Source organism: Eubalaena glacialis, chromosome 8 (assembly GCF_028564815.1).
Source record: "Eubalaena glacialis isolate mEubGla1 chromosome 8, mEubGla1.1.hap2.+ XY, whole genome shotgun sequence".
NCBI classification, from domain to species: domain Eukaryota; kingdom Metazoa; phylum Chordata; class Mammalia; order Artiodactyla; family Balaenidae; genus Eubalaena; species Eubalaena glacialis.
Genome location: NC_083723.1, coordinates 79,761,695 through 79,780,372, shown reverse-complemented (window position 1 = coordinate 79,780,372; position 18,678 = coordinate 79,761,695). Strand labels below are relative to the sequence as shown.

The window sequence follows — 18,678 nt, the reverse complement described above, 5'->3', positions numbered from 1 at the left end:
AATCTTCCATTTTCTCATCATAAAATTAGTGTATCCATTTAATAATGATGATGCATCTCCTACATGCCTGCCCCTGAGCTGAGTGCTGGAGAGAGGAAAGAAATTGAGATGGTTCATCTCTGAGAAATGTGGGAAGGGGAAAGGATGTGCCCAGCGTCTGCCTCTATGGTGACACAAGTGCGGGGACAGTGCTGGGGATGAGGTAATGCAGAGAAAGGAGGAGGGATGCACACGCTCAGCCAGGGATGTTGTGGAAGGCTCTGCTGAATAAACTAAAACTCTGTGGTTTTGTGAGTTCAGCTGTTGGGGGGAAGACTGAGAACAGACTGTGCCCATTAATTATTACCAAGTGAGTCCACAGAAAAGTGGTGTTTCCATCCCGGACCTTCAGTATCCCTCATCTGGCTGGGTGGGCCTTTGCCTCTCCAGGATCTTCCGGGGCTGCCTTCCCATTCACGTCATCTCAGGCCTCCCACTGTTGCCCTCCACACGGAGCAAAGAGCCCAGCATTTGGAGGATATAGAATTTGAAGGCCTTCTTGGGCAGGGGCGGCGTGATATCCTGTCTCCCCCTCACTGCTGCCTCCCAGCCTGCAAATAGCTCATTGCTGATAGAGGCCTCATTAGTCTTGTTGAGAGGTAGTATGGCTGGTTTCTGACATTCTTAAATTGGAAATAAATCCAGGCATAAAAATCCCAGCAATGTAGACTAGCTGAAGCACAGCCAAAGCCCATGAGCTCCTCAGTTAGCTTCTGTTAACCCAGCAAACAACTTTGAAAGAGTTTTCCTGGAAACTTGAAGATAGCGCTACAAAAGACTCAACATAGGTCCCAAATCCAGGCACTTGGTAGACGTTGGTTCCCAACACCAGCGACAGCAGAGCTGATGGACACAGGCCTCCCTGATTGAACAAGGTGTGTTGTTTGCCCTCCTTCTGTCATGTTTAACTCTAGTTCCTATCCAGAAGGGTCTGAAGACTGTCCTTTCCTTATTTCTGCCATTTGCCTGGCTTTTCTCTTAACTACTTGAGAAGTCATGGGAGCTGGTGCTGCAACACTGAGCCTTTTGCCGTTTAATTGACTATAAAACCACAGGGCAGTAGGACCAGATGAGCTACAGCAAGCTTCCACTTTGTGTCTCGTCCTTACTGTAGAACTGTGCATTCAAGCTATTACCCTGAACTAGGAATGGTAGAAGCACATGCTGTCTACTGTGGAGGGTGCTATGTTTTAGAAACTTTGAAGTTGATAGGTTTTTATTGCTTGGATATCTTAAAATACATTTTCATATTTGAATTCCTTTATCTTCAGTCAGCTTGAAATCTGTGAGTGTGCAAGGGGTGATGTGAGACAGAAAACAGTCAACTCTTAGTGGGTTTTTTTTGGCTGTGCCCTGCCCTGCTGAGAAATTTTGGGTTCATCTTCCTGTGCCTTCTTTGTGATATAGGAGTGGTAGAGCGTTGCTGTATAGGGCTGTAGGTAGCCGCAGTATGGGATGCTTTACCTTCTTGCCAGTTGCCAGTTTAAGGAACATCGTGTGGCCATGAAAAATTCAAGCGTTTCTATCCCACAGACCATTTACTGAGGTGGATTTTATCTCTGGGCAGCGGTAGCCAACGTTCCAGGTTCACCTTTTGATCAGTGCCATAAACAAGCCAGAGAAATATCTGGGAGAGTGTGCTCTATGGCCACTGCACTTCATATCACATTTCTTATTGTAGCGACTTGTGCAAAAACTGTCTCGGTGGTGTGGCACGTGGTTTAAAGAAATTCTTCCTGTTGTAGTCAGTAATTTCCAACGGACCGTTTTACTCTCTCCAGTTCATTCTGCTAATGACGTTCCGTCTTCACGAGGAGGACATCATCGTCCTGCTGTGAACACCCGAGGCCCTTGTCGCTCCAGTCCTCTCCTGTAGAGGGTTTTTAGCATCCGACAGTTACTTTTTGGTCAGGGAGGGAGAAATAATGAAGGCGGCTATTATGCTTTTACTGAATGCGAAGTGCTCCACAGTGTAATTAAATCCATAAAATGGTGAGTCATGATCATTGCACGCCAGTCAGCCAGGAAGCGGGTGACGGAGCTGATGTCTATTCGCGACCAGCCCCTGATGCTTTTCCTCTGGTAGCACTTGTGCAGGCTTCTCCTGATTTGTGGGCACCAAGTACCTAATTTCGTTTTAAGAACACGAAGCTTTCATGGATGTTCTGAAGGTTGCCCAAGGAAACATTTAATCTGAAAGAGATGTCTCAGGCCTGGTGGACATGTGTCTGGAAGTTCTACTTTCTTGTCGGTTACCGGGGTCTGCATTCTAGAAAAACAGGAGAATCCTGCCTGAGGTGCTTCCAGATGGTTTTGTTGTTGTTGTTGTTATGGAAAAGCATTTGGAAGCTTCTGGAAGTCCATTTCACCACTCATAATTTGAGGGTATGTGAGCATAAATCTAGCCTAGGTTATGGAAGATGGTGGAACAAAGAAAACAGTGTTGCTGTAGGCCAGGGATCTATCAATACAAACAGCCTCAGGTGCATATGTAATCATCATAGGAGGCAGAGGAAATGCTGAGTTACTGATCTGTCCTCACTTGCGCTGCCGAAACCTCGAGACCCAACTTGATGGAGCCATTCAGAGAACCTTTGTCTCTTGTTTCAGAATTTGGCTTTCATTGCTTGCGATGGCAACGACCCAGGAAGCAGGATTTCTGAATAGTGTGTCCCTGAAATTCTTGGCATAGGAAAAATAATAAAGTGAACATGAGATTCTTAACTATAACACCAATAAAAAAATCGCCACTACTGTCCAGTTTTAGTCTGGGAGTGGAAAGCATTGTAAATTGATTTTGATGCTGTCATTTTTGCCACCTGTGCTCTATGCCACTGTGTCTGCACCCCCTACCCCCATCACCTGTTAACGCACTTTGGAGTTAGCATGTGTATCTTACATCCACCATGGGCAGTAAACACTTCCTGTACCAAGGTGCTTGAAAAGATATCTGTCATTACATCAAAGAAGGTGTTATTGCCAAGTGCAGCTGGAAGAGTTCTAATAATGAGATGGTTTTAAACGAGGTTGTAATGAAATCTGTGTGAAATGTCTGAACCCTTTTCTAAGAAAACAAAAATGTGTTCACGTTTCTTTATAGTCTTACTATAGAAACATTGTTTTTGCATATACTTAGCACAATCATTTCTCTACATGGGAAGTTTGAATATATTTCTAGTTGTTAAAAGTGCATTTCTGGTGCTGTGTTGGAGAAGCACTGTTAGGGAAGTTTGCTCTGGTGTTGAATTCGCTCTCTTCAAGGGGGAAAAAAAACCCTCTGATGAATGTGGTGTTTGTGGATTCTGAACCAGCATGAGAATTTCTGATTGAGAGTCTAGAAAAGTTATAATAAACTTATTATACAGTTAAGAAGGAGAAGAGTTGCCCTCTAGAATGTGAATCCGAACCCAGAAAAGTATGCAGTGAATAAGAACAATACTCAGTAGATTTTCAGATTGATGGAGCTTTCCAATGGCAACTAATTTGTTCCAGCATTGAAGTGAGCATAATTATAACAGAGCCTTTCTTTCTTAGGCCGATTAACCACCAAAAACCATGCCAACATTGTAACTTTAAGCAGTGAAAACCAATATTTATGAGGGGGATTGTGCAAGAGTTTGTGTGACAGATGGACATTTTATCACTGTTGATGTTTGGAATTCTCTTGAAAAGTAATGCAATATCTTGTTATTTATGAATGAATGAACAAATGATTGTGCTTTGCTGACTGAGTTTTCGTTAAAAAGCGGTCTACTAAATTAATCTTTTTCTCCATTTAGCCTCTGTTACTTTAGGTTAGGTAGCCACATATATTCTGATGTGAAAGCTGAAAAATCATAATTGTGTTTTTATTTCAGATACGGATCCACGTGTTTTAGAAAAACAAGAATTACAGCAGCCAACCTATGTTGCCCTCAGTTACATTAATAGGTAAGCCATTTTCAGAATTTATAGCAACCTCATATCTGCCACGTTTATTTTTTAAATGTATCTTTTTAACGGGGTAGGAAAAATGTTTTCAGTCTTCAGTTATTTACAGGAGATTATTTAAAATCAACTTCTATATGGAATTTTTTGTTTCTCTGATGGGGAGAGGCCGGTTGTAGTTCTCTGTTCATATGGCCAAAACATGACTGATTTATAAGCTCATTGTGGAAGTAGTTTGCGTGCAGAGTTAGAATATACTCTTTTGACTTCATAGGGCAGTTTGGAGATTAATGGATTTATGTCTGAGTGAAACTTTTAAACCCTGGGGTGAAGAGGTGCTTTATGAATTCAGAACATTGTTGGAATATCAGAATATATCAGGATATAACAAACTGAAATAATTTAATATCAAAGTTACTTAGTAGCAGTTCACCTTTTAGTAAAAACATTCTCAACTGTGAGAATTCTCAGAGAATTCTCATTCTCCCATCTGTGTTGAGTCACGCGAGTTTTTCCTGAAACTGAACGTGTGAGCACGACCTTAGAGAACAGTTTAGAACTTAATAGATCAGGTCTAAAAGAGGACTTGTTGTTTCATCCAACTTAAATAATTAAGGAGACAGGGATTTTTGAAGAGAACCTGAAATCAACTGATGTTAGGAAAACACCCGCCCCCCCCAAGAGAAAAGGACAAAGGAAAAGCGAAACTAGTTTTTAATGGGAATGAAAAATTCTCAGCTGGTAATTCAGTGCTTGAATTTCTATTGACTGTCCCCTTTTTATATAAGGCGAAGAGTGTTTCTGGTTTCTTGGTATCAGAGCTGAGGTTCAGGATCTGAGGTGGAAAGCTGGGAATGAATTATCTGTACTGTTTCATTTTGATGCCTTTTCAGAAAATGTACTTAAATCTTGTCTAGAGAAGGTTTTGAATTGGAGTCACTGTGCTCAGCTTCAAGTTCTTTTATGAAGCATGTTTTTTAAAGGATTCATTAATATAAACATCTATTTGCGTATCTTCTTTGGGTTTCCTACTTATCAGCCTTTCCTGGAAGCTAGATAAAATATCTACAGTTTTTCATTAACCATAATTTTGGGGCTGTTTTAAGTAGAACACCTTCAAAATCACATCAAATACAAATAAAGATGTATGTGCTTATCTGGATTTCTCACAAAACCTGTGTTGTTTCCCGAGTTTAGCACAGGTTTTGAAAAGTCTTTAAGTATACATTAGAATTATGTGAAAGAGATGTATGTGAATTAGCCTAGTAACATTGAGGAATAGGATAAATAGTCTTACAGATCAATTATGGTATTGAATAGGACTTTTTAATAGTGTGGCTATTGTATTTTTGGTAAAATATGTTACCTATGTATATACAAACGTGTGTATTACTAAGCCTTATTCTAATGAGAGTCTGTGAGATTTTTACATTCATTCTTCCTGTGTGTATTGTCAGCCATGTTGGCAACAGGGATCTACTAATTACACAGGCGTTACACTCACTAAAGAAAGAAATATTCTGCCAGGTGTGATTTGGGACTCTAGTGAAGTTGAAGAATAGGGCCAAGGGCCACAGACAAAAAACCCACCAGAGAACTTGAATCAAGTATGATAGTTCAGTATAAACTGTGCAGTAGGATGTGCTTCAACCCTAGAGAGTCAGGGTGTAATCAGTGGGTGTGGACTTTCTGAGATGAGTCTTCTGGGAGAAAGTGAGCATTTAAAAAAATAACCTTTTATTATTATAGCCGTATATTGTAGAAAATTAGAAAATATAATCAAAAAAAAATTTTTTTTAATTAAAACATCACATTCCCACCACCCAGATATCACTACTGGTAACACCTTAACACACATTTTTCAGATCACTTCTAAAAAATACTATATAACAGCAACTGTACTTCAATAATTAATTAATAAATAAATACATACATACATACATACAAAACACAATATAATTTTTAACCAAAAACTGTACATACTCTTTTGCAGCCTGCTCAGTTTTGTCACTGATCTCTACTTTTTCAGTACATTTGCATCTAATCTAATACCCTTATCATATGCAGGTTTCCCCAGGTGATCTAAACAAGGCCATTATTGCTGTTTGTCTAACCCAGTGTCCAATCCAGAACATCATATTGCACCTGGATGTTTTGCCCCTCAAGTTTCTTTTAATCTGGCACAGTGACTTGTTGAAGAGATGGGCCAGCGTCCCACAGAATACTTCCGCCTTCTGGGTTTCCTTTAGGTTTTCTCCAAGAGGCCATTTGGCAGGTTCCTCTGTATCCTTTATTTGCTATAAGCTGGAAGTTAGATCTGGAGAAGATGTGTCTTGAACTGGACATGTCATTGTATTTAGAGGTCTGAGACAATAAAGAATTCGCCATATCATGTCCTAGCTAGTAGAGAAGCAGACGTATGTAGGGGATTGAGACGTTTATTCGTGATTTTTAAGTCAAGAGAAGGACTGTGTATGGAAGGTTGCCCAGGTTACTAACAACCCTTCTCACTCAGGATCCCTCTGTGGACAGTGCCGCATACATAACAGGACTGAACACATGATAGACGCTCTAGATATTGGTGTGTAGGTGATAAATAAACACCTGGTAGATGGAAAAGAGAGCTGAGCAATGGAGAGCTGCAAGGAGGAAGCCAAGTCTGGCCATAGGGGAAAAATTGCTAAAAGGAGCCTTAAGGGGACTGGATACACTAAAACTCCTAGAGGAAAACATAGGCAGAACACTCTTTGACATAAATTGCAGCAATATTTTTTTGGACCCGTCTCCTAATAAACAAATGGGACCCAATTAAACTTAAAAGCTTTTGCACAGCAAAGGAAACCACAAACAAAATGAAAAGACAACCTATGGAATGGGGGAAAATATTTGCAAACGATGCGACCAACAAGGGATTAATTTCCAAAATACACAAACAGTTCATATAGCTTAATATCAAAAAGCCAAACAACACAATCAAAAAATGGGCAGAAGATCTAAATAAATATTTCTCCAAAGAAGACATACAGATGGCTAACAGGCACATGAAAAGATGCTCAGTATCGCTAATTATTAGAGAAATGCAAATCAAAACTACAATGAGGTATCACCTCACACCGGTCAGAGTGGCCATCCCACTCTGGACATATATCTGGAGAAAACTCTAATTCAAACTCTAATTCAAAAAGATACATGCACCCCAGTGCTCAGAGCAGCACTATTTATAATAGCCAAGACATGGAAGCAACCTAAATGTCCCTCAATTACTACTCACAATATTAGCCGTAAAAAATAAAATAATGCCAGCAACATGGATGAACCTAGAGATTATCATATTAAGTGAAATAAGTCAGACAGAGAAAGACATATCATATAATATCGCTTATATGTAGCTTCTTTAAAAAATGATACAAGTGAACTTATTTATGAAACAGAAATAGACTCACAGACATAGAAAACAAACTTATGGTTACCAAAGGGGAAAGAGGGGGAAGGGATAAATTAGGAGTTTGGGATTAACATATACACACTATTATATATAAAATATAATAGATAAACAACAAGGTCCTACTGTATAGCATAGGGAACTATATTCAGTATCTTGTAATAACCTATAATGGAAAAGAATCTGAAAAAGAACATATATATATATGTATAACTGAATCACTTTGCTGTACACCTGAAACTAACACAACTTTGTAAATCAACTATACTTCAATTAAAAAAGAAAAGAAAAAAAATTGGGATAAAAAGGAGTCTTAAGGGCCTTTGATCCAGAAGGGAAACATATTGAAATTCACATGAAGCCAGTAAAGATGCAAGAAGAGAGTAATAAAGGTTAGGTAATGAGAAAGAAAGTCAGCTTGATGGCAATATCCTGAATACTGCAGGAAAGAGTACTATTCAAAAAAAAAAAGTTGAACAAATAAGTTTTTTTCCCCCTTAAACCTCAGGGGGAAATAAAATCTTAACTTTGCTGAGTAGTGAAACAGGAAAAGAATTAATATTTTTCTGCTCATATATCTGTTTATGCAACTCTGATGTTCTTTTTGGCACCTCAAAATTGAGTTGAAACTTTCTTTGGCAATAACACTGACTGAAATTGCAGAGTTAGGGTTCTTAAAATGGAGCTAGCTTTTTGGATTAAAAAAAAAAAAAAGAACTGAGTGGAAATCGGAGAGCCTTTGTTTTTACGTATTTTAAATTGCTTTACTCTCTTGAACAGAATGTGTTGAACAACTTTTAATTCCTTTAAAAGCGCATCTGTTACAACACCTGAGCAAATTTTAAAATAAAAATAGTTTAATGAGAAAGAGGGAGATTGAATGAATTAGTGAGGGTTGAAGGAGTAGTTCCAGGGGAAAAAAGATAGATATGGATTTTAAGGATAGGAAGTTGTGTTAATTTTGTGACGTTAGAAACAATGACAAGTTCATGTAATAGGAAATTTAATTGCTTAGTTTGTGTAATATTTATACACCTGGCAAAAAGGTATAAAGGGCAAGAAGAAAAGCTAGATTTTGGATATAGGAGGCAATATAGAAGAAATAATACTAGAAAGAGCAAACATAACTCTTTTTATGTCTTGAGCTCTATGCTAAGCATTTTTCACATTACTTATTTCATTTAATCTTCACAGTGACCACATAAAGGAAGTACTGTGATGATCTTCATTTTACAGGTTCAGAAGTTGAGACTCAGAGAAGTTAAGTGACTTGCCCTAGGTCCCCGGCTGGTAGGAAGTGGAGTATTGGGTTCAGACCTGCACAGTCAGGCTCCAGAACCTGTGTTTCTAATCGCTCTACAGGCTGCCTTGTTGGGATATCGGAGAGTAAAGTACTAGCTTAGAAAAGTAAGAGGAGAATGTGGAAAACTAATGATGAAAAAATCGGGTAGGACAGCTGGGCAGAGGGGATGCAGAAAGACATAAAGATGAGAGTAATTACCATGCTGTAGATAATTGGAGGGTAACAACCTAATAAAATTGAACAGTAGGAGACAGCAGAAGCTAAAAAATGCTATGAGAAAGGTGACCAGGAGCTCCTAAGTGATGTATTTGCTGCAAGGAAACTGGCTTGAGCGTGCAGGGCACAACCTAGCATAGCAGGCTTCAGCTAGAGTGGGGAAGGATGCCTTAGCATCTTAGATTGGGAGGAAAGAAAGGGCAGAGCCCTGTGAAGGCACAGGAAACTGTCCACCACCACCTCTCACCAGTGGGCAGGTGATAGGTGAGCTGCGGGGTGAAGTCAGGCATCTCCTTAGAAAGGTTGATGAGAAGCGCTGGGCTGCATCTGGGTATTTCCTTCAAGTTATTGTTATATAGTTCAGGTAGCTGCCTCGAGGTGACAAGATAGCTTATTAATAACTTGTGACTCCCCAGAAATGGGTAATTGGGATAACTTAAAGACATGATAACAGACATGGCTATAGCTGTTAATTACACTATTTTCTCTACAAAATATGTTTGTATTAAAATAATCGAATTTTCCAAATTAACTTTTAATTTTTTAAATGTGTAAATAATTTTGGTGTGAACTATAAAGGAATATCATGACTAGGCACAAATGGGTACCTTCTTGCACTCAATTCTTGTCATTTACTACCTGATAAACATGTAATAATCTCTCATTCCTAAACTACAGCTCTACTAGAATTCTCTTTGTTAAGACTCCCTGCACCACTTGGCATAATAGTAGTTAGGTATGACCTCCTCTAAAAATGAATTTTTGTTTAGCTTAGTGTTTGCTATTAAACAGCAAATTCTAGTCCCTAGAATAGTAATTCCAATGGGTGTTTGCCAGCTCTCCTCTCCCTCTCTCCCTCTCTCCCTCTCTCCCTCCTTCCCTCCCTCTCTCTCTCTCTCTCTCTCTCTCTCTCTCACACACACACACACACACACACACACACACACACAAACACACAGGCAAAACTCATTTATTCCCAAAACAGTTCTGTGGTCAATTGATTTGAGGAAATCCGGTGTTAAATATCATGGGTTTCTTTACCACAGGATTTAATCAGATCTTCTCCTATGCTGATATGCATTTTTTTTTTTATTTTTATTTATTTATTTATTTATTTTTGGCTGTGTTGGGTCTTCGTTTCTGTGCGAGGGCTTTCTCTAGTTGCGGCGAGCGGGGGCCACTCTTCATCGCGGTGCGCGGGCCTCTCACTATCGCGGCTTCTCTTGTTGCGGAGCACAGGCTCCAGACGCGCAGGCTCAGTAGTCGTGGCTCACGGGCTTAGTTGCTCTACGGCATGTGGGATCTTCCCAGACCAGGGCTCGAACCCATGTCCCCTGCATTGGCAGGCAGATTCTCAACCACTGTGCCACCAGGGAAGCCCTGATATGCATTTTAAGTCTCCAAGAGAGATAGTATAATTTTCATATGTACCTGATCCCAGAGCACTTTTTCTTGAAGCATCTGATGGGACTAGTTCTGCTAGTTGGGGGTTGCTAGAATTCAATCACTTCCACTTACATCCTCAACTTCCCCAAGGAACCATGAAGCCTTTTATTCAGGACAGCCTGCTAGTCTTTTTCTGATTCAAAATGCAGAACACTACCATTTCCCTCATGTTCAACTGGGAAGAACAAGGACAAAATTCTGCCCTTATGTGCCAACTCCATCAACTTCTACTCTGTGCCTATTTGAATAGTGATCCATTTGCTTCTCCCAACCTGCCCAGACACCTAGGTGGCTTCTATTAAAAATAAAGCTTTTTAGACATACAGATGGCCAAGAGGCATATGAAAAACTGCTCAGCATCACTAATTATTAGAGAAATGCAAATCAAAACTTCAGTGAGGTATCACCTCACACCAGTTAGAATGGGGATCATCAGAAAATCTACAAACAACAAATGCTGGAGAGGGTGTGGAGAAAAGGGAACCCTCTTGCACTATTGGTGGGAATGTAAATTGATACAGCCACTATGGAGAACAGTATGGAGGTTCCTTAAAAAACTAAAAATAGAATTACCATATGATCCAGCAATCCCACTACTGGGCATATACCCAGAGAAAACCATAATTCAAAAAGACACATGCACCCCAATGTTCATTGCAGCACTGTTTACAATGGCCAGGTCATGGAAGCAACCTAAATGCCCATCAACAGACAAATGGATAAAGAAGATGTGGTACATATATACAATGGAATATTACTCAGCCATAAAAAGGAACGAAATTGGGTCATTTGAAGAGACATGGATGGATCTAGAGACTGTCATACAGAGTGAAGTAAGTCAGGAAGGGAAAAACAAATATCGTATATTAACGCATATATGTGGAATGTAGAAAAATGGTACAGATGAACCGGTTTGCAAGGCAGAAATAGAGGCACAGATGTAGAGAACAAACGTATGGACACCAAGGGGGGAAAGCAGTGGGGGGGGGGAGGTGAATTGGGAGATTGGGATTGACATATATACACTAATATGTATAAAATAGATAAGTAATAAGAACCTGCTGTATAAAAAAATAAATAAAATTAAGAAAACAATAAGTAAACAAAACTTTTTTGTTTGTTTAGAAATGATCCCTGTTTCTTCCCACCCATCTCCAATGTCATTCTCTTCTCTCTCTAAGGAATAGAGCAATGCAGTGGTGAAGAGCATGCGAGCAGGAGTCAGACTGCTTAGGTTTAAGTGCTGTCTCTGTTATGCGTGAGCTATGTGAGCAAGTCAGCAAGTCTCAGCCTCTGTTTCCTCAACTCTAATGATAATAATAATACCTTCCTAACAGTGGGTATTAAATCAGTGTGGACAAAGCACATATAGCAGTCAGTGCCTGGGACATAGGAAGTGTTGTATAAGTAATAGGTCTTTTATTATTCTTTATATTCTGCTCATGCTAAGTCTCCCTTTTCTCTATCAAGTCAGTAATTAGAGGAACAACTGCAGAGGAAGCATTGCTTTGGAGCCGGGCCAGAACAGTTCCTACCAGGAAATAAGCTCCACGAGGGCAGGGATACTTTCTATCTCCCACGACTGTGTCCCCAGCCCCCAGAACAGTATCTGGCACATAGTAGACTCTCAATAAATGTTTATTGAATGAGTAAATGAGTGAGTATGAATTTTCGTATGAGTGAATGAGAGAGTGAATAAATCATTGATTCTAGGGACACTTCTCTGAGACACCAGGAGCCTCTCCTTCCCATGTGCACTGAGAGGGCTATGTGATAAAAATGGAGTGGGGTACAACTTTTATTCAGTATTCACATGGAATGCAGCATAAAGTATGCTAAACAGTGGCCATTGCTAATTCCCCCACCATAAACAACTGGATAGATGGATGAGACAGTGGTTTTCAAGCTCTGGACAATAGGCAGTACCAGATGATCCCTGAGAGAAAGGAAACTTAGGAGGTGAGCCCTGTGGTCATCTGGCTCACTGACAGGACAATTTCCTTACTGCAGTCGAGTGAGCTAGAACCCAAAGAGAGAGGGGTCAGGGTTAGGGCAACTAAAGCTGCTGGAATCTGTAGCACAGGGAGACTAGAGATGAGAGATCTGTGCAGAAAGGGACCACAGAGGTCTGTATGAAGGTCCTTCATGAGTCCATGGCTGAGAGTGGACATGTTCAGGGTAAGACTGTGAGTCTTACCAAAGAGCAGCAGCTACAGGGGTAAGAATGGAACAGCAAGACCAGAGGTCAAGCAGTACTGGTAGGCATTGCATTCTAGCCCAGCCAGTGTGGAAACAACAACCTGTTAATACCCTAATCTTCCAACTGAGGTACCAGAAAGACTCAAATTAGAGATAAGGACTTTGTTCTAGAGTGTGGCCTGCTCTAGAGATACCCTAACAGCTCCTAAAACCAAGACTCCATAAGTTTTTCAGAGGAGACAGTTTGGAGGTGAGTCCTGACAAGTTAGAAGGTCTTGGGAAACACTTAGGGCTTTCCACAGATCGGCCTTAATAAACCATAAATGTAGGCCTACACAAGTTCAACATGATCAGCCTGAAACTGAGCTGCCTGCTAGAACAAAAATCAATAGTCTTCACAGAAATTAATCAGATACACAATGTCTAATACACAATAAAAAATTACTAGACATGGAAGGCTTAGGAAAGTCTTACTCTTTGGCGTGAAAAAAAAAAAAAAAAAAGCAGTCAATAGACACCCTCCCTGAGATGGCTCAGGTGTTAGATTTAGGAAACAAAGACTTAAAAGCAGTCATTATAAATGTGTTCAAGAATGTAAAGGAAAAATATACTAAATAAGAGTTTGTTTTGAATGAAAATAAAATTAGTCTGGATGCTTTTTTTAAAAAAATTCTCCTACCAGAATCTGAACTACTTAATGAAAGCTTTCTTCCTCTTTCTTACTTTCATTCCCACTCCAAAACCTCACCTAATTCCCCCAAACCCTCACTCTTGTTATTTCAGTTGGACTTATTTTTGCCACATTATAGTCAGTCTTGGCCTCATAAAAAGGCTGTAATTGGCCAAGTGTGTACTGCCCTTCTATTTATTTTATACAAACAAGCCTGAAGCATTTGTTTTTTTTTTAATCTGAAAGCAGTGGATTTTTTTTTTTTTTTCATGAAACCACCTGTTGTGGTCTTCTGAGAGCAATCATATTTATTACAGTACAAGACATGCTTTCCTATTTCCCTCTGTCCACCAGATCTGAGGTTCTGCTGTGTGCCCCGGCCCCAGACTGAAGTTTGTGGCCTAATGCATGCCATAAACGTGTTGCATGCTGTCAGATCTCAAACACCAGACATTGTGCTACCATTTTCTTAGCCTATGTTTTTATGGACATCAGTTGAAACAAAGCCGAGATGGCTGCCTGCCAGATTTTCCTCGTAATATCTCTAACCTAATTTGGCTTGCTCATTGTGTACTGCAAGACCCGTGTACTCTCAGGAGACATTGGGAAGCTAGAAAGAGCCCTTATGTGACATTTTGGCTTGCCCCAACAGAATTAGCTTGTGCTGCTGGCATAAAACACATGGTAGGAGAGGTGAGTCTTGGCAGAGCTGGGTGATATGATTCGCTTCTTAGGTACTGGGCCTCCCTATATAACTTACTTGTCATCTACAGTTAGGGCAATCAGCATGTTAAAACAGGCTGCTTATACAACTCAAATCATACTGGGCCATTTTTTAGTCTCTCTTATGTCTACCCATAAGTATTTGTAATTGTTCTTTTTATGCATCTTTAAGTCCATTTCAAAGCTGCATTACATTTTTTCAAAATCTTCAAACTTATTGGTCGAAAGAGATTCAGTGATATTGAAACCATTTAGAAATAGTCTTAGATTTCCTTTTTTTTTCCCCTTTGTAGAAATCCATTTCTTGGACTTTGTCCTAAGCAAGAGCTGCTATATTTTCAATATCTCCAGCTGTGACATTTCTCTGTGGATCAGAGTCTCCAGTACCGCCTCCCTCTTGTGCCCTCTTCCTGGCACCACATTTACCTAGAGACCTCTAGGATCTCAGCCCTTCCTTCCTTGCTTACCTCCACATTCGGGCTGGTTGCTGGATATTAGCTTTGAATTTACCAATTTAGATTAATCCCTCATCCCAGGGCCCTTGCCCACTCATTATCTCCAGTCTCAGCCTCAGGTCAACCTGACATGATGTGCCTCGCTTCTCAGGCTAGCTGCTGAAAGTCGCTAGAGAAAAGTGCCTTACAGCACAACGGGTTCCACCACAAACACAACCATTCCAACCTCAGCTGGACCCTCAAGACTGTCCCATAATCCTTTCATCCCAAGTTAAAACCTTGCTAAACTTACCACAGTCAGTTTCAAGTGTTTCCCATTGTATTAATGTTCCTAAAGGAATTCCCAGTCCCCTCATCAGCAGATGCTCTCAGTTCCTGTCTGGAAAAGATGGAGACCATTTCTGCATCCCTTCTCAACTTCTCTCTTTTCCGTCTCCAATCTCATCTGGATTTTTCATCCATGTTCTGTTCATTCTCTCTCTCCCTTGTTCAAAGCTGGTGCCAAGGCCCGTACTCCACATCCATCTCTCGTCTATGTGGCCTTAAACCCCCTATTGTCTGACTTCATTTAGTCACACTTCATATATCCTAAGGTCTGGTCTATCCTAAGAATGCCCTGTCCATTTCTGTTTTCTCTTCATGGATAACTACGGCATCTTCACTGAGACCTTCCGCTACTTGGCTTACCAAATTTGATGCCGTTGGCCACTGTCTGTTTCTGAAACCTTTTCCTCCCTTGCACCCACAAACTCGTCCTGTCCTGGTTTTTCTCCTGCCTCTTGGCCACACAAATAGAGGCTTCTCCCTAAGTTTTGTCCCTAGAATTTTGCTTTTCCGTCTGTATCCACTCCATTCTTTGAGTTTAGCTCTCACTTCTGTGGAGAGGACTCCCAACCCCTAATGCCAGGATTCCTCCAATTCTCATTTCTAACTGCCGATTGGTACATGAATGTTCAGTACAGGCTCACCTCATCCAGTGCTGGGCCCACTGTTTCACATCCCCCTCCAAAATGGCTTCTCCTTTTTGGATTCATAATGTTGTTTCATGATACCTACCCATTCATTAGCCTAGGAAGCTTGGAGTTAATTATTTTCTACCCACCACTTTCTCGCACTCCCATTTCCAAATAACCAGGCACCAAATCTGTAACATCTGCATCCTCATCACCTTTTTTTTAAAAATAAATTTATTTATTTTATTTATTTATTTTTGGCTGCGTTGGGTCTTCGTTGCTGCGCGCGGGCTTTCTCTAGTTGCGGTGAGCGGGGGCTACTCTTCGTTGCAGTGCACGGGCTTCTCATTGTGGTGGCTTCTCTTGTTGTGGAGCATGGGCTCTAGGCGCATGGGCTTCACTAGTTGTGGCTCACGGGCTCTAGAGCGCAGGCTCAGTAGTTGTGGCGCACGGGCTTAGTTGCTCCGTGGCATGTGGGATCTTCCTGGACCAGGGCTCGACCCCGTGTCCCCTGCATTGGCAGGCGGATTCTTAACCACTGCGCCACCAGGGAAGCCCCCTCATCACCTTTTGAACACTTCCCCTGCTACTGTCCTTCCTTGAAACTCTAACTCCCTGTTTCGGATTGTCTCAAGAACTCATGAACCTCTCTGCCTGCCTCCACCCTGAGTGCCAGCTGCCATCAGAAGATTGGTCAAAAGTATCAGTCCATCAGCACCAGGTACAAAAACCTTCCATGCTTTGCCCTCAGCTTGCCGTGTTCTTCCTCTTTTCTTCACTCTTTCCTGGCTGTGACAGTTCTGCTCTTCAGGATCAACTTTTAATGCTACCTATTTTATGAAGGTTCCCCACAATCCCAGAATGAATTGTTGAAATCTTTAAGTTCCTTTTCCAAAATCATAGCATTTACACACTTTGCTGTGACCATTGACTCATAAAATTTAGATTTGTGTACAAATGTATTTAAGATCAGTAGCTTATCTCCTCTCTCCCCAACTCCCCACCAAGCCTCCTACCCCAGAGCAACCAACATCATAGTGGGTATCCATCTACATTTGTACTCAGGTGCAGACATGTATTGTAGAGGTTTGGTTGTTGGTGACATTTGTTTTTATAAAAAAATGGGAGCCTGAAATATATATATATGTATGTGTATATGTGTGTGTGTGTGTGTATAAATTGCACACTTCTCTTTTTGATTTCCATTTAACTTCTTTCGGGTCAAAGTTAGAGCTAGCTCTAACTCATTCTTTTAATACCTACATAAAACTCTAAGAAACAGATGTAAAATAGTTCAACTCTTTCACTACTGATTGGTGGACATTCAGGTTGTTGCCAGATTTGTTTGCATGTGTTTGTGTTTTTGCCACTAATAACAGGGCTGCCACATGGATTAACCCCTGTTTATTCTGCATGCTGATATTCTTTGCTTGTGTTTCTACATTAGTAGACCCTAAGTCAGATCACCTCCCTCTCCCGCCAATGGCTTCCTGTCTCATGTGGAGTCAAAATGAAACTCCTCACCATGGCTAACAAGGCCTCTGTGATGGGGCGCTCGCCACCTCTCAGCCTCACCCCTCACCAGCACAGCTCCTGCTTGGTGAGATCATCCTGCTCCCAGCCCTTGTCCTCGCTGGTCCCTCCGCTGGGATGCTCTCCCTCCCATCAGAGCTTCACGCAGTTCCCTCCCTCCCCTCCTTCAGGTATCTGGTCACATGTCACCTGCACAGGAGGCCTTCTCTGACCACCAGCTGAAATAGTTCCCTGTCGGCCTTACTCTGCTTTCTTGTTCTTTATGTCACTTACGACCACCTCAAATCACAGTTTAATTAATTGCTTTGTTGTTTGGTACCTGGCTCCCGCTGGAGAATGGGCGCTCCCTGGGGGCAGGGACTTTGTCTTGGTCATCACTGTGTCCTCAGCTTCTGGAACAGGGCCTATTACATCATAGGTGGTCAGTGAATATGTCCTGAATAAGCGTGTGACTAACAATCGTAGTTTTATATGTATGTGTCTTGTGTTGCCCTCCCATTACGTGTTTTATTCATCTTTCTGTTTCTTGCCTCTTCACACCTGACTATATGGCAAGTACTTTGCCTGTGGTATGAGATGCAATCAAAGGACTATTGTGTGCGGTGGCAAATTTTAACATAAGGGACCACCTTGGAGATGCCCCTCCGCCTGCCACCATACACATTTAGAAAATGACTCAAGGCGCTACACCTCTCTTATTTCATTTGGAAATTCAGATCGCTGGCAGTAATCTACTTGATTTATCGTTTTCCCCTTATGTGTAGCACCTCGGAGTTAATTAAGAAGGCCATGAATCTTCCCTCCGTTGCTCTCGCGCACTCCCCTTTGCTGGATGCTCTCATATTGTTGAGACTGTTGATTTGGGACTATAGTTGAAACATTACTTAATTTTCTCACATTGAGGTTCATTATGCTGAGCCTAAAGACTAGTCTTGCCTCTGAAGGCCCCTTCACTGGCAAGCTTTAAAATACTTTCGTGTTCTCAGTTTCTAAATAACTTGTTCTCATTTCCGCAACCATGGCCAAGACCCTGCCTGTTGGCTCACAGTAGAGCAGCTGGGTCAGCCCCGTGGCCCCAGAAAGACCTCACCATCCTCACAGTGTAGACTCTCAGCTCTGGTCCGTGCATAGGTTGTTTCCAGCAATAGCAATGCAGACTTAGAGAGGAGAGCCACACGGCCGTGCCCCCCAACACCACACAAGACCATCTGGCCCGAATAAGAGAAGACAGTCAATTCATGAGAAAGCATTAACCTTATGTCCTTAAAAGACCAAAGCTAAATTTTATTGAAATTGTCATGTTAAGGAAGAATGGAATGTGTAATACAGGAAATTACTTCCTTTGTCTCATCATTTTCAACACAGATTAGCTTCTGTTAGTTGAGCACCTACTGTGTGCAGGGCACAGGGCACTTCACTTCACTGTGTCATCTGTAATCTCACAATGACTCTGCCTCACAGCTCTGCTCTCCCTTTTACCCCTAATAAAATGAATTCCCAGGGAGGTTGTGGGACTTTTTAGTGCCTTGGACCCCTCTGGTGAGCTAGAGAAGTCTATGGACTATTTCCCAAAATAATATTTTTAAATTCATAAGCTAAAATATATAGTATTACAAAGAAAACCAATTATATTCCAATGCAATTGTCAAAATATTAAAATTATGAATTTTTGATATGTGCTTCTTAAGGCCTTAAATAAGAAAGCTTAGGTGCTGGGTGAATAGTTTCCATAATTTCAAATTAGTATGAATATAAACAATATTTTGAGATAT

At 41.0% G+C, this 18,678-nt stretch overlaps 1 protein-coding gene across 1 annotated transcript in view; it reads left to right on the top strand.

Annotated features, from left to right (window-relative positions):
- Positions 1-18,678, top strand: part of JAZF1 (JAZF zinc finger 1) — a 340,900-nt gene that overhangs the window by 177,280 nt on the left and 144,942 nt on the right. Inside the window, exon 2 of the mRNA XM_061197863.1 lies at positions 3,897-3,969. Within this exon, the coding sequence (XP_061053846.1) occupies positions 3,897-3,969 (73 nt within the window). The remainder of the gene's footprint in view (positions 1-3,896; positions 3,970-18,678) is intronic.